Source organism: Prunus avium, chromosome 4 (assembly GCF_965620075.1).
Source record: "Prunus avium chromosome 4, drPruAviu1.hap1.1, whole genome shotgun sequence".
In the NCBI taxonomy this organism is placed as follows: domain Eukaryota; kingdom Viridiplantae; phylum Streptophyta; class Magnoliopsida; order Rosales; family Rosaceae; genus Prunus; species Prunus avium.
This window is the reverse complement of record NC_142287.1, coordinates 18,327,924-18,344,676: the sequence shown is the minus strand read 5'-3', so window position 1 is coordinate 18,344,676 and position 16,753 is coordinate 18,327,924. Positions and strand designations below refer to the sequence as shown.

General features: G+C 36.4%; 1 protein-coding gene and 1 pseudogene across 1 annotated transcript; one reads left to right on the top strand and one right to left on the bottom strand.

Moving 5' to 3' along the window:
* Positions 1 to 11,329: 11,329 nt before the first annotated feature.
* On the bottom strand, positions 11,330 to 11,428 carry LOC148294954 (small nucleolar RNA R71; annotated as a pseudogene).
* A 2,710-nt stretch (positions 11,429 to 14,138) lies between these two features.
* Positions 14,139 to 16,184, top strand: LOC148294953 (uncharacterized). Its single transcript, XM_088252322.1, has 3 exons — positions 14,139 to 14,541; positions 14,926 to 15,061; positions 15,197 to 16,184. The coding sequence occupies exons 1-3, from the start codon at positions 14,139 to 14,141 to the stop codon at positions 16,182 to 16,184; spliced, it is 1,527 nt and encodes a 508-aa protein (XP_088108448.1).
* The last annotated feature ends 569 nt before the right edge of the window (positions 16,185 to 16,753 follow it).

Below are 16,753 nucleotides of genomic sequence, written 5' to 3'. Positions count from 1 at the left end.
TGCGATCATCTCCTATTTTGGGCTACCCTTTCTCCTTCTTTTCTCCTTCATTTTATTGCAAGAGCTGGTGGGAGAAATGAGTGGGTAATGGCACTGGTCTGAAAGGTGTTTTGCTCAAGTATCCTTTGGTTTTTTGGATGGCTTGTGTTAGGATTTGTCTTTGGCCATGTGCTGGAGATTCCTAGCAGCATGCACAAGTCTCTATCCCTTGGTTTTCTGTCGTGGTTTTGTCTCTAGCCATGTACTAGAGACTTTTAGATTTTTCTAAGTCCCTTAGGCCATTCCCTAAGGTAATAGGCTAGTCTACTAAGGGGATGGGCCAACCTTCTAGGGTGATGGATTATTTTTTACTAAGGTGATGGGCCAATTTTCTAAGGTAATGGGCTCGAGTTTTGGGGCTCCCAAGCAGCCCAAAACTTCAACTTCTTGGCCCATCAATGGGCCTCGTGAATGCTCGTAACCATCCATACCACAACCCGCTCAGCAAGCCCTAGGCATTTGCGTGTCTTGGGCCCACCTAAGCTTGTAGCTTGGCTTGATGCAAAAATAAGGATTTTCTGCTTAGTGTTGTACTGGGCCAGAAATATATTTGGACCCAGCCTTGAATTTTTTTGGGCCTCAACAATCTTGAATGTACATGTATGTATCAAGTCCAGTATTATGTACGTATAATTCATTATTGATGCTTACCAATTCTCTAGTTTTTTTCAATTTGATTTCTTCGAATTGTTGATTGATTTTGCTTTTATTTGCCTTATAATTCATTAGATACGTGGTTTTGTTTCTTGTTTGCATATGAGACTCAGATAAGGAGGGGTTGGGATTAGATCACGGGAGAGATCACAACCATGGAAATAAGAGTCTGGGAGGAGGGTTCCTTATAAGAGACGTGGGGTGGGGAGGGTGTGAAAAGGGAAGGGGAAGATTGCGTTCATTAAAGATGGGGAAGGGTAATTGATACAGTACAACATGTGGTTTTAAGATAATATAACTATGTTGATGTGAATTCATTAGCCTTGTTAGATTAATCAAATGGTCAAAATTTTAGTAAATGCACACAAATGCACTGATGCTAAATGTAGAGGCACAAGATCTTGTTTTGGATTGAATAAGTCATTAAATCTAGGGAACTGATTTCCCCACTCCCTTTTTCTCCACTTACACTCCCTTTTGGTTTTTAATACTCTTTCCTATTATATACTTACCCTATATTAATTTCTTTTTTACTTCACTTTTATATTATTTCTTTTTCTTTATACTTAATTTTCCAACTTACACTCCATTTTCAATATTAAAGGGAAAAAAAACTTAATTTCTTACTCAATTAAAGGAAAAAAAAACACTGAAAATGGAGTGCAAGTTGGAAAATTAAGTATAAAGAAAAAGAACTAATATAAAAGGTAAGTAAAAAGAAAATAATGTAGGGTAAGGGTATAATAGAAAATAGAAAGAACAAAATTGATTAAAAAGTATTAAAAAGCAAAAGGAAGTGTAAGTGGAGAAAAGGGGAGTGGGGAAATCATATCCCTAAATCTAAGGTATTAAAGGTGGGCATCGATACTGGAACACCCAGCCGCACCAGATAGAAAAAATAGGAAAAAAATCGTGTTGACTAAAAAGTCAACAAACCAGCACCAAACCAGATCGGACTGGTTCAAATCGAACAAAACCGCATCAGACCAGACCGACTGAGTTTTTTTATTTTATTTTTAATTATTTAAGTCCAATGCTAAATTTCTAATCCCATAACTAATATTTTCCCAAGCCCAATTTCAAAGCACCTTAATTTTCTAGGCCTAATCATCTCTCTTTGCATGAAATTGGATCATTTGTGAATTTTTAAGCCCAAAAAATAAAATTTTAGTTTGAATTTGTAAAAAAAATGAAAAATGAAAAATATAAAAAAAAATATACAATCCGAATCGGAAAAATCAGAAACCGCACTAGAACCAATTTAAACCAGACTGGCCGGTTTCATAATTTTTTTTTTCAATAAAAACGGACCAAACCGAACCAAGTGAATACTACGGGTTCTGATTCTGGTGTGATGTGAAATCGGACCGGACCGAACCGCAGCCACTCCTATAAGGTATGTTGGAGGAAATGAGAGTAGACGTGAATGATTTTCCATTTTGGGAAATTATGAGGGATTAGTTATAGGATTAGGATCCTTTGCTTTGATTCTATCTGTCATGATCTACTTGACTTTTATCATTCACATGACACCTCATTATAATTTAATGTAAGGGACTTAAAAGTTGACACATCATCCTAAAAACAAAAACCCAATTTACTCATGTGGGGGGCTTTTCGTTCCGACAGCTACAGATGGGCATGGGTTGCTGTAAAAAGCAAATGGGTGAAATTGCCCCTTGTGTCTGAGTTCAAGAATTAGACCCCAAGAGTGCCTTGAAAGGTTCGTGGTGTCTTAGGAAACACCTTAGTCACCTTCACCAACAAAACCAACAATTGGTTACATATAAATATATGCTTGGCTTGAGAGGCTTGCAGCATGGAAGCTAAGCATTCATGAGTTTAGCATTAAAGAGAGAGAGAGGGCTGTGATTTCCTATGAGAAACAGGGTTTTAAAGTAAGGGAAGAAGGAATTTCAAGAGTATTTGTTGAGGGGAGAGAGGAAGAGATGAGGAAGAAGAAGTGGGTGGTTTGAGCAATTTTTCGACAGCTTGACGAAAGCTTCATTAGACTCTGGAATGGCTTGCCAGAAGAGAAAATGGGAAGAGGTGGAGGAAGAGGGCTCGAAATTGAAGAGTTCCAAGGATGAGAGGTAATGCTCGCTCTCTCTAGATGTGGGGTGAAATAATGGGTAGGAGAAACCCCCCTTTTATAGTCTCTGGAAGCTCCTCCTTCCCATGAAACCCTAATGGGTTCTCTCCAATTTTGGCAAGTCTCCCCTTTCATTTCTCTTCTCTTCTCTTCTCTTCTCTCTCTTCTCTCTCTCTCTCTCTCTCTCTCTCTCTCTCTCTCTCTCTCATCCCTATTTTGTGAAATCTTCCTGTGTCCAAACACACAGAGACAAGATTTTTGGGAGCTCCAAAAGTCTTCCCGCAACCGTTCTAGTGGCAATCTCCTAACTATGGTTATCACCTCTCCTTATTTACTCCCCTATTTCATGGCAAGTGTTAGTTTTAGGATTGTTAGAATTGGCTTTCCTTGCCAAATGTACACTTTCATGTAATTCCTCTTAGCTCATCTTTAGAAAATAGGCATTGGGTATTTGCTACAAAGTTGAAGTACATTGAAGAGGTTATGAGGCTACAAAACCAAGGTAATTGTGCATTCATTTATAATGGGCATCAATAGGAAAATCAGCATTTGCATCCATATACTTTGTCGAGATGACTAGTCATATAGGCCAAATCAGCATTTGCCACTTTGTCGAGATGACTAGTCATATAGACTAAATCAATATTTGTTACTTTGTCGAGATAACTAGTCATATAGTCCAGTATTTTCCAGCATGATACTTTTAACCAAGGGACGTGATTTTGCTTATTGTAAGTCCAATCATCGGCTGCCACGTGTCCTTTTGACCTACCAAAAAGGCTGGGGCTAGTCTGGACTCACCATCTCTCTCATTTACAATTTCTGATATGGTTTTTTAGAGAGAGAGAGAGAGAGAGAGAGAGAGAGGGCTCTAGTGAGAGACTAGGTATGGGGTTTGATTTTTGAGAGGCATTTTTTTGTCTCTGTCAATTTCAGAGAGAATGGTTTTGAGAGTTTTGATTTTGCTCTGCATCTTCTCTCTGAGAATGAGGTTTGCATCTATGAGAGAGAGAGAGAGAGAGAGAGAGAGAGAGAGAGAGAGAGTGGTCTTCTTCTTCTTCTCTGCATTTGCAGCTAGGTATGGTTTGAGTTTTCAAATAAGGTTTTGAAATAGCTTTTGAAATATGCTTTTATTTTTGAAATCTACTTTACCTATTGAGAAATTTTGAGAGTAAAACTTATACTCTTCATTCTCTAAGGTTTTTCATTGTGAGATTTTGAAAATGCTTTTTTAAAATTTGCTATGCTTTTTATAATCTGCATATGGGTTCAGTTATGACTAGTCATCTTCTTGTGTCTGCATTTGGGTTCATTATGACTAGTCATCGTTCTTAGTCTAGATCAGAGTCTTGGATGATTTCTTCAAGAGTATGGTTTCTTGAAGGAATTGACCCTTTCATCTCAGAATCTATATTTCATTATGTTTGTTCGATCTGGAGCTGAGTTGCCGGTGCTATGGAGTGAAGGAGCTGATGGACTAGCTGCCACTTATATGACGAACTAGCTACTAGCTCAACTAAGTTGGAGAAGAAGATTGCACAGAGGATGTATAGCTTGTTTCCTAAATAGATCTAGGATTTCTTGAGCTTGCTTGTGTAATCTCTATAAGAATCTTCTTTGCTTAGTAGATTGCCTGGTCAGATGATGACCCCCAATTTTTCCCAGTGGTGGGTTTCTGGGTGAACAATTTTTCTGGTTTTGTTGTTCACAATTTTCTGGGTTTGTGTTCTTGATAATTGACTAGTCATCGCATGGTATTCATGTATTTTTGGGTTTGTGTTCTTGCAGTTGACTAGTCATCATTATCTATTGTTTGTTGTTTACTTGATTACGATGCTTTCACACACTTTCACCATACTTGTTGCTAGCATAGGGGATGCCTAGATTGATGGGTCCTTCTAAGTGCCTAGGTTGTCACTAGTAATCTTCTAAGCTTGAAGGTACAGATTGGTGTGCTCTGTGTGTTCTTGGTTATGGCTTTCATGACTAGTTGTTGACTAGTTATAATCATCTTTGGTCAAGTTTTAAAGTGTGTGAATATTGTTGTGTCTGTTTGAATAGCATTTAAATTTAACCCTCATCACCTAAGTACCAATTTCAGGCTGGTAATGGAAGGAAATAGATAACAGTGTTGGTCTGAAGGATACTTTTTTCTCCTAGCAACCTGCGCGCACTAATACTCTTTGGTTTTTTGAATGGTTTTCTTTGAGGTTTGCCTTTGGCCACGTGCTGGAGCCTCCCAGCAACCTGCATACATGAGTAACCCTTTGGCTTTTGTCGTGGTTTTGTCTTCAACCATGTGCTGGAGACTTTAAGATATTTTTCTTGGTCATTTGGACCTTCCTAAGGTAATGAGTTTGTCTACTAGGGAATGGGCCAACTTCCTAAAGTGATGGACTATTTTTATTAAGGTGATGGGCCAATTTTCTAAAGTGATGGGCTCCCTTTTTCTCTCCTTTATGCTTACCCACATATTTGCGCTCAAGAAATGGGCTCGAGTTTTGGGGCTCCCAAGCAACCCAAAACTTCCATTTCTTGGCTTATCAATGGGCCACATGAATGCTCGTTACCATCCATACCACAACCCACTCAGCAAGCCTCGAGCATTTGCGTGGCTTGGGCCCACTTAAGCTTGTAGCGTGGCTTGGTGTAAAATAATGATTTTTATCTTGGCATGGGCTGTCGATTGGCGTGCTCGTGCTCGAAGGTTATGACGCTTGATGGGATAATTAGCATGGGTTCATAGAGCCAGTGCATTTTATAGGCTCGTTTCAATTATTAGCGTGACATATTACATACTTATTTGGCGTGGCACATGGATCGTGACTCGTGCAAGCGTGCATGACAAACTTTTGTGTGCCCAAATTGGGTCTCTTCTTAATAAAGTATCGCATTGGGCCGGGAATTTATTTGGGCCCAACCCTGGATTTTTTGGGCGTCAACAACTCCTAAGAGTTATTTACACTAACACCCACTCAGGTTTTCGGTTTTTTCAGAAAACCCCCTGAGGCTTCGAAAATTACAAGAACACCCTTGAGGTGTTAAGTTGATGTCACAAAACCCCTTTTCGTTAATTTTTCGTCAAAGATTGATGATTTTATGTATCTCCAAATGACAAAGTTAGCCTTTGAGATTAGATTGCACATACATTCATTGAGGTTGATTTTTTCATTTGCACACGTTTTTTTTAAATGAAATCATCAAGTTTTAGACGAACACTCAACGAAAAGAGGTTTTGTGAAAACAATCTAAAACCTTAGGGGGTTTTGTGAAAAAGCCGAAAACCTGAGGGGGTGAAAACAAAAAAACCTAACCCAACTAACATGAAAGTCAACGTCCTCAGTCCTCTTTTTTTTTTCTTTTTTTTTCCTCATTCCTCCCTCATGTTTACAGTCTTTTTTTTCTTTTCTCCTTCTTCTTGTCTCTGCCTTAAGCTAACGTCATGGGTCCTTTTTTTTTTTGCCTTCTTCCAGCTTTGTTCTATAAAGTTTTGTTGATTGATTAGTTATGCTTATTTTATTGAATTTACTTATATGTATTGATATATGGTTTTCTATGATATGGATTATGTTTATATGGTACCTATCCTCGCCCACCAGAAGAATGAAGTAAAGGCCACTCATATCATCAAGCTTACAGCCTCAATGTCTGGTCATGACCACTCGACACCGATCAGGTTCACCACACATAATGTCGCGAGTCACCAGCATGCGATTATCCACTACCTGGTCGAGATCAATATCAATCCGGACCAGACCCAGCTAAAGAATGATCTTCAAAGATTGAGTGTCGCCCAGGTTGATTAACCTAATCGGGGTCTATTCCATCCAGAGCATGATCAACACCCCCGAGACCCAAAGGCGGTTTGGGTTACTAACTTGGTCGGGATCGAGACCCATGCTGATGAACCAACCACAAGGCATCTTAGAGGTTTAGGGCTCGTGGTACTCACGATCCTCAAGTTAAGTACAACCACTCCACGAGCTCTCACATGTTGTATTTCCTGCAACTTAGAAGTGTCATCCACCTAGCTCATGTGCACTAGTCCTACATTGGAAGATTACAAAAATATGATACCTTCGGAGTTCATCTTGACTTAGGCATAAAGAGTATTTGCACACACCACACCGGTGTCCTTTAGACCTTTGTTCAAGTGGCTTTTGCAACCAGAGTTCAAAAAAGTTTCACACAACACTAATAGAGGTGATGCTATGAAATTTTATGATGAGGAACATAAAAAAAATAGTGGCTTTTGTTCTATTGCTGTGACTTCTGATATTTGGGAAGGGGTAATAATTTACCTTTTATTGGTGTTACTGCTCATTATATTGATAATAATTGGTTGTTGCACAAAAGAATTAGAGATATTTAGTCATATACCCATTCTTAGCACTAATAATATATATAAACTCTACACCATTTAGTGCCCGTTTGGCATTGCTTATTTGGGGTGACAAGTGATTTTTTAAAACTTTTGGGAAGTCCAACCCGTTTGGTAAACCGTGAGAAAATCAATTATTGTTAAAAATTGCAGTGAGAGAAAGCTATAAGGGAAAGCAGCTAATGAGGTGCTTTCATTTTCTGATTATGTAGGAATGAGTTTCGAAGAGGCACTGGGTTTAATGATTATGCGGCAATCATTTTCTGATTATGCTGGAATTAGTACCAACAATACTTTTATAACAAAAAGTTTACCAAACGCCAAACTGCTTTCTCTCACAGTAAATCTGACAACAATTATTTTTACAGCACAGCAATGCCAAACTGGCCCTTAATTTCTATAAACAAATCCAAAAAAAACTCAAAAAATGACAGCTGGCCCTATTGAATTTAATTTTGATTATTAAATTACTTTGATGCCCTATTGAGTGTTTTGGGCCTTTTTATGAGGTTTTTGGATTGGGTTTGTTTTAAGAAATCAATGGCAATTTTGTAATTTAAATGAAGTTAAAAGTCTTTTTGTTATGTTATAAATGAGCTTTGGGTGTGTTTCGAAAGTCCATTTCATATATGGTTTTTTTTTTATAATTTGGGCTCCCATATTGGGTATAATAGTAAATCTCCCTAAGAATTATTGGGTTTCATCTTCTTGAATTTCCACATACTGGTAGTGCAATTTGTAAGTCTTTGTAAGTCTTTCGGATAATTCTTATCAATAGCTAATCAATTTTACATTTGCATGGGTATTGTAGCTGCTAATATTAATCTTATGTTTCCATGAATGGTGATTCAACACAAAATAGCTCTCCACCCACGTTGTATGAGTTTCCCACCAGCAGCTAATTTGGTATTTTATGGTTTTTTAGATGTTATGCTCGTCTGCATCCGAGGGAAGTTCACTGTAGGAAGACGAAGTGTGGCCACAGCGATCAGGTACTTTTATCTTTCCTTGGACAAATTTAGGTTTTAGTTATTTTAGCATTTGAAAAATTTGATCAGAGAATTGCATCTTTTTATGATTGAATTTTTCTTTTCGTCGAGTTTTGGGGGATTTTATGTGAATGCAGATAGGTCTCTATCTTTTCCTTTTCTTCATCATGTCTTCGGCCAGTTTCATATTTTTAGGTATGGCATTGGTATCTAGATCCGGAGATCTGCATTTGCCTTTGTAGTTTGTTAAATTTCCGAAGTCAATGTATCTAATAAAAAAAGAAATGTCGAAGGTTCCAACTTCCATTTACGAATAAGTTTTTGTGGGAAAACAAAAAATACATTTACCTTTAGTTTTTGTATTAATTTAATATGCTAACAAAAAAAAATTCAATGGGCCAAGCATGGGTCCGCCCCGAGCACGGCCCGTCTCAAGCACGGCCTAAGCACAGCACGGCACGTAACAGATTTGGGCTTTGGGCCAAGTTGGGTTCTATATTTTAATAAATGGGTTGGGCCAGTACGACCCACTTAATTACATGGGACGACACGGCCCGAAAAACCCAATGGCTCATTTTTAAATGGGTCGGCCTGGCCTGGCTCATTTTACACCTCTAAGTAGGAATAATGACACAACACAGGGAACTCCAAACTCATCCAACCTTGGAAGTGCAAGTCTAACTCTAACAGCAGCGAGCCTAGCCTTGTGATTACCCTATTCAAGAAAATTACGAAAGAACTACGTGAGACTAGGAAGATAGCTGAAATGCAAGATGGGGCCTACCATGAATGTTTGAAAGAAGGCAAAAGAAAGCAAATGAGTTAAGCCTTCGAAGAAGGATCCTCTAGTAGCACACGCTCGAGTGGCCGCGATAAGGTTGCGGTGGAAGATCAAGACAAAGACTGCAACCAATAGAAAGTGGCAAAAAAGGTGAAGGACATCGGTTTGCGACATCTGATCTAGAAGATTTTCAAAGGGTACAAGTCGAAAACACCTCCTGAACTTGCCTTAAAGACTTCAGATTAGTTGACACATTGGGGGTACCTAAAGACTTCATATATGCCATTCCCATTTTCCATGTACCTTCTTTGTCCCCTATTTAAAATTATGACACCCGTACATTAGCATAACCCACACTTAACAATATTAATTTTTATATAAAATGAAGAAAAAAAAACATACTGATAAACACATAATTGTTACAATTTCTATCCCTAATCTATATTTGTTAGTACTTTGTTTTATTGATTTTTGCACCAATTCCAGTCTATTTTCGGCAGTCAACTTGCAAGGCCCAAAACGTACACTTGTACTTCTCATATGGGAATGCATTCTTCATAAAAGTTGTTCCAATAGGTGTCTATTATGACATATCCAAATTTGAGCTTCATTGGATACATATTGAAACCTCAGGCCTTCCTACACCAAGCCTGGTTCAGAAGAATCGTTTTTTTTAAGCAATCAAAAGAAAACCCACATGGGTTGGCAGCAAAAGGCAGCCATAATTGAACACCTTTGAATACCCATGTGAAGAAAGCTTGAGGTTCAATAGCTAAAGAATTGAAAAGAATGCATGAAGTGCCACACCCATGCCAAAAGAAGTATGGGATGGAATTGATTCCGACCACACTAACTTAGACAAGATGAAGTGGGAGTTATGGATTGTATTGGAATAGGAATGGTGGTGTTGGAATTCATCATGATGTTCCTCCTTCTTAGCCCTATAAATAGAGAAGTCTTCAAGCTTCAAAACACACACCATGCTCACAATCTTCTCTTGAGCTCTCTCTCTCCTTCCTCCAATTCTTCTAGTTCTAAATTTCTGTTTTAGTTTTATTTTATGGGGAACTAACTCCCTAGCCTAGCTAGGGAGAAAGCTTTTAATATGAGTATGTAATTTTTATTAGTTTGATCCAAACTTAAGCTTTAATGTGAATTTGTAGTTTTCGTTCAAATGGAATTTGTAGTTTTCTTTTTAATTAATTGATGAATGTTTGATAATCTATTTCATGGGTTCAATAATGTTTTTCCCATTGTGTAGTAAAAACTTTCATGCTTTTAAAAGAGAAGAGAATTACTAAAGATTAATAGAATTTTGATAAAGTTTATTTTTTGATAGTTTGTTGCCAATGGTACAAGTTATGCTTAGAATACTTCTAAAGGGAATTAAAAAGAGCTTTAATTATTTTGAACAACTACAATGGAAAATGTTTTGTAGATCAAATTAATAAGAGTTGCATGCTTATGTTAAAAGTGGAACCCCAATGCCTTAGTGTTTTAATCAATTGAATTTTCTTTAAATCAAATCTTGCATAAATCTACCTCTCAATCACAATTGTTCTTTTTCATCTCTGTTATTTTCTTTACATCGCTCTCTGTGGAAACGACACTCGGACTTCCGAGCTACACTACTATACGACACCTTCCCTTGGGTTTTGCAAAGTGGTATTAACAAATTGGCGCCGCTGCCGGGGAGCGGCTTGTCAAAGAGTACAGAGATCCCCTTGGTCAGAGGTTTGCTGTTTATGTGAAATTCTTCACATATGGTACACTCTTTCCAACTTTCATCTTATTGTTAATTTAATTTAATTTTTTTTTTGTTTTGTTTTGTTCTTGTTTATTTATTTATTTTCTTTATGGGACCTAGAGATCATCTAGGAAGATTTGTCAAAAAGTCTGAAACTGTTAATTCTGCTTCAACTTCTTCACCTGAAACATCTAACAAATCTGAAACCATGGCTGAAATTGTGAATAATGAACGTGTGGTTAATGCTCAGATTGTGAATAATGAAATGAGAGAAGAAGTAGTTGCCCCTAGAACTTTAGAGACATTATTGCATCCTATTCGTGCACCAAATCCATCATGCATCATATTTCCACCTAACATGCCAAATTATGATTTCAAACCTGGAATGATTCAATTACTACCTATTTTTCATGGCATGGAAAGTGAAAATCATTATGTGCATGTTAGGGAATTCGAAGAGGCTATTGGCACTTTTTACTATGTTCAACTTGATAGGCTTAATTTCATAAGGTTGAAATTTTTTCCTTTTTCCTTAAAAGAAAAGGCTAAAAGTTGGTTGTATTCATTAAGGGCTAGATCCATAGGTTCTTGGGGGGAAATGACTCAAGTTTTTTTTAACAAATATTTTCCTAATCACAAGACAATTGTTCTAAAGAAAAAAATCTCAAATTTCTCTCAAAAAGAAAATGAAACTTTATATCAAACTTGGGAAAAATTTAAAGAGCTTGTGCCCACACCATGGCTTTGAAAACTGGCGTCTTGCTAGTTATATCTATGAGGGACTTCTCCCTCGTGATCGCCAATTTGTTGAGTCAATGTGTAATGGAAATTTTATGCAAAAAGACCCTGATGATGCCTTAGAATTTTTGGATGAAATTGCAGAAAAAGCTCATCAATGGACTGTCCCCAGTCCAGTTGAGACCACTGATCGGTCAAGAATTGCCACATCTTCTACTAATAAAGGAATTTATCAATTAAAAGAAGAAGATGATTGGAAATTAAAATTTGAGGTTTTAACTAAAGAGATAGCTGCTTTGAAAATGGAAAAATCAAATTTGCCTCAACCTGTTTTTCAAGCTGATGTTAATCAAGTATGTGATTCTTGTTATGAGATTGGTCATACTGTTAAAAATTGCCCAATTTTTCAGGAAATGAAAGGAGTGTATGAGGAGCGTTGTGTTGCTGTTGGAAACTTTAAACAACAATATTCTCCTTTTTCCAACACTTACAATCCAGCAACAAGGAATCATCCAAATTTTCGTTGGAGCAATGAGCCACAACCTCAGGTAAGTGATAGAAATTCTTTCAATCATCAATTTCCTACAACTAACGCATTTAATGCCAGACCCTCTTTGAGCGATACTCTTCAAGCATTTATGCAGGAACAACAGAAGCAAAATCAAAGGTGTGATACCTTGTTTAGTCAATTGGTTGAAGAAAATAAAGAAATTAAATGCCAAATTTCTAAATTGACAAATTCTTTTGCAATAAATGAAAAAGGAAAATTTCCTTCTCAAACTCAACCAAATCCCAAGAATGTTAATTCGTGTGAAACCTCAATTGAACATGCTAAGTCTTTCATTGCTCTTAGAAGTGGTAAAATAATTGACAACACACCTTCACATAAGGAAGTTGAAAAATCTAAGAATAATGATAAACTTAACATGTCCAACTTGAATGAATCAAATGAATATCATTTTCCTGCTCCTTTTCCCCAAGCTTTAAATCCTCCAAAGAAATTGAATCAAAATTTGAAATTTTGGATGTTTTTAAAGAAGTCAAAGTTAATATTCCTCTGTTATATGCTATTAAACAGATCCCTTCTTATGCTAAATTTTTAAAAGATATGTGCACTTTTAAAAGAAAGCATCAGGTGAAGAAAACTGCATTTTTGACTGAACATGTGAGTGCATTGTTGCAACATAAGATCCCTCCTAAATACAAAGATCCAGGAAGTCCCACTCTTTCATGTGTAATTGGAAAAAATTACATCAATTGTGCTTTGCTTGATTTGGGGGCTAGTGTAAATTTATTGCCATATTCAGTATATATGCAGTTAGGTCTTGGAGAATTGAAGCCCACAACAATGAAGTTGCAACTTGCTGATCGTTCTGTGCGAATGTCGAGAGGGGTAATTGAGGATGTATTGGTCCAAGTGGACAAATTTTACTACCCTGTTGACTTTGTTGTTTTGGATACACAACCTGTTTTGCATTCTGAAAATGAAATTCCTGTCATTTCTTGCTACATGTGACGCACACATTAGTTGCAGAAGTGGGGTAATGAAACTCAGTTTTGGTAACATGACATTGGAAATTAACATTTTTAATGTTTTCAGGCGACCTTATGAAGATGATGAATGTGCAGTGGTGAACTTGATTGAAGCTCTTGTGCAAGATCAATTTGAGAAGACCAATATTTCTGAACCTCTAGAGGCTCTTTTATTGAATTCTAAAGAATCTGAATTACTTGAGGATCCGGAAATTGCTTATCTTAATTCATTGTTTAATTCCTTGCAGGTTGATAAATGGACGCCAAAGTTTGAGAAGCTTCCACCTCGGAAGGAAAAGACATTGCCATCAAATGTGGAAGTTCCTAATCTAGAATTGAAGCCTTTACCCATGGGACTTAAACATGCATTCTTGGGGTCCAACAACACTTTTCCAGTGGTAATATCTTCTGAACATGACTCTTTGCAAGAAGGTAAGCTACTTAATGTGTTGAATTCTCATATATCTGCAATTGGTTGGACTCTTGCTGACATTAAGGGAATTAGTCCTCTTGTTTGTACTCATAAAATATTTTTAGAGGATGAAGCCAAGTCTTCTAGGGAGGCACAACGTAGGTTAAACCCAATCATGAAAGATGTTGTTAAAACTGAGGTGTTGAAATTAATAGATGCATGTATTATTTATTCCATCTCTGATAGTAAATGGGTAAGTCCTACTCAAGTTGTACCTAAGAAATCTGGCATAACTGTGGTTGAAAATGATAAAAATGAATTGATACCTACTAGAGTTGTTTCAAGTTGGCGCATGTGCATTGATTATAGAAAGCTAAATTCTGCAACTAGAAAAGACCATTTCCCTTTACCTTTTATTGATCAAATCTTAGAAAGGGTAGGCGGTCATGAATTTTATTGTTTCCTAGATGGATACTCAGGTTATTATCAAATTGAAATTGCCATTGAAGATCAAGAAAAAACTACTTTTACATGTCCTTTTGGTACTTTTGCTTTTCGAAGAATGCCTTTTGGATTATGTAATGCTCCTGCTACTTTTCAAAGATGCATGATCAGTATTTTCAGTGATATGGATGAGAAATTTCTTGAGGTTTTCATGGATGATATATCTATTTTTGGTGATTCTTTTGATAATTGCTTGAGTAATTTGGAAAAAGTTTTGGTTCGATGCCAGGAGAAAAGCTTTGTTTTAAATTGGGAGAAATGTCATTTTATGGTTTCTTCTGGAATTGTTCTTGGTCATATTGTTTCATCTAATGGAATTGAAGTGGATAAAGCTAAAATTGAATTGATTTCAAAATTGCCAGTTCCAAAAACTGTTAAAGATGTTAGATCATTTTTAGGTCATGCGGGTTTTTATAGGAGATTTATTCAGAATTTTAGTGCAATATCTAGACCCTTGTGTAATCTCCTATTAAAAGACAGTAAATTTGAGTGGTCTAATTCATGTCAAAAGGCTTTTGAGAAATTAATTGAAATGCTCACATCTGCTCCAATTATGCAACCACCTGACTGGACTTTACCTTTTGAAATTATGTGTGATGCCAGTGATTATGCAGTTGGGGCTGTTTTGGGGCAAAGGAAGGATAAGAAGCCACATGTCATCCATTATGCAAGCAGAACCTTGAACAGTGCTCAGATGAATTATTCTACAACTGAAAAAGAACTCATTGCTGTGGTATTTGCTTTGGATAAGTTTCGTGCTTATATAGTTGGATCACCTATTGTTATTTTCACTGACCATGCAGCTTTAAAATACATTTTTGAAAAGAAAGATGCTAAAGCTCGACTGATTAGGTGGATCCTACTACTTCAAGAATTTGACATCACAATCAAAGACAAAAATGGAGTAGAAAATGTAGTGGCTGATCATTTGTCTAGATTGAGTTTTAAGGATTCCATTGAAACATTGCCAATTAATGATTCTTTTCCAGATAAGCAATTATTTGCTATTTCAGAATTACCTTGGTTTGCTAACATTGTTAATTTTCTTGCTACATGTAAAATTCCATCTGATTGGACTGCTCAAGACAAGAGAAAATTTCTTACAGAGGTTCGAAATTTCTTTTGGGATGACCCCTATCTGTTTAAATATTGCCCTGATCAGATCATTAGGAGGTGTGTACCTGATAATGAAATCCATGCAGTAATTTCTTTTTGTCATAATGAAGCATGTGGCGGTCATTTTTCTGTAAAGAAAACCGCTGCAAAAAAATTTCAGTGTGGATTTTATTGGCCTACGCTTTTTAAAGACACTAATTCTTTTTGTCGAACTTGTGACCGTTGTCAACAGTTGGGGGCAATTACCCGTAGAAACATGATGCCTTTGAACCCAATTTTGGTAATTGAAATATTTGATTGTTGGGGCATTGATTTTATGGGTCCTTTCCCTATTTCTTTTGGATATCTTTATATCTTGGTCGGTATTGATTATGTTTCCAAATGGGTAGAGGCTGTTCCTTGTCGACATAATGATCATAAAACTGTTTTGCGGTTTTTAAAAGAAAACATTTTCGCAAGATTTGGAACACCTCGAGCTATTATAAGTGATGGAGGAAAACACTTTTGTAATAAACCTTTTGAGGCTTTAATGAAAAAATATGGTGTCACTCATAAAGTCGCTACCCCATATCACCCACAAACAAGCGGTCAAGTTGAACTTGCTAATCGGGAGATAAAACAAATTTTGGAAAAAACTGTGAGTCCTAACCGTAAAGATTGGTCTTTGAGATTAACTGATGCTTTATGGGCATACCTTACAGCATACAAATCCCCCATAGGGATGTCACCGTACAGACTTGTCTACGGTAAGGCTTGTCATTTACCAGTTGAACTTGAACATAAGGCATATTGGGCAATTAAAATGTTTAATTTTGGTTTAAATGATGCAAGTTCGAATAGGAAGCTTCAGTTGAATGAGTTGGCAGAATTAAGGAATGATGCTTATGAAAACTCTCGAATTTACAAAGAGAAAATGAAGGTTTTTCATGATAGAAATATTTTGAGGAAAAACTTTGAACCATCACAGAAAGTTCTCTTATATAATTCGAGATTCCATATTTTTCCTGGTAAACTTCGTTCCAGATGGACAGGTCCATTTGTGGTCACAAGAGTTTTTCCTTTTGGAGCAGTGGAGATTGAGGATCCAAAAAATGGTAATGTTTTTAAAGTTAATGGTCAACGTCTTAAACCATTTTTGGAGAATTTTGTTTTGCAGGATGACACGATTCACTTGGAGAATCCTGTTTATCAGGATTGAATTTTCAGACTATCTTTAGTTTAGTATTCATTATTTATTTGTGCTATTTATGTTTTTTGTATACTAACAAGCTGTAGGATTTATTTTGAAGATTTTCTGTTTTTCTTTTCAGGTAATTTCTTTCCTGACTCTTCTGTTCTTTTTTGCTCAATTATAATAATTTGTCTCTCTTTAAAGTATTACGCATGCTCACATTGAGGACAATGTTTCTTTTAAAGTTGGAGGGAAGTGGAATTACTTTTGGCAATTTGTTAGATTGCAATTTTGTTCACACAAAAAAAAAACAAAAACAAAAAAACTCCACGCTTGTTGTCATCAAAACAGACTTGCATTAAATTGAGATTTGATATTCATGCATAAATTTAAAATTGAGAACACTTGAGCGATACGATAACTAATCCAGTCTTTAGTCTTTTTCATTTATTTCTACTTAATGAATGATTTATGAGTTAGGCTTTGATAAAATCACACTCACACTAATGCGCTTGAGAAGATAGAGTTTGAGATTGATTGTATTTATCTTTGTTGTCTTTAAAAAATAAAAAATAAAAAAATAAAAAAATAAAAAA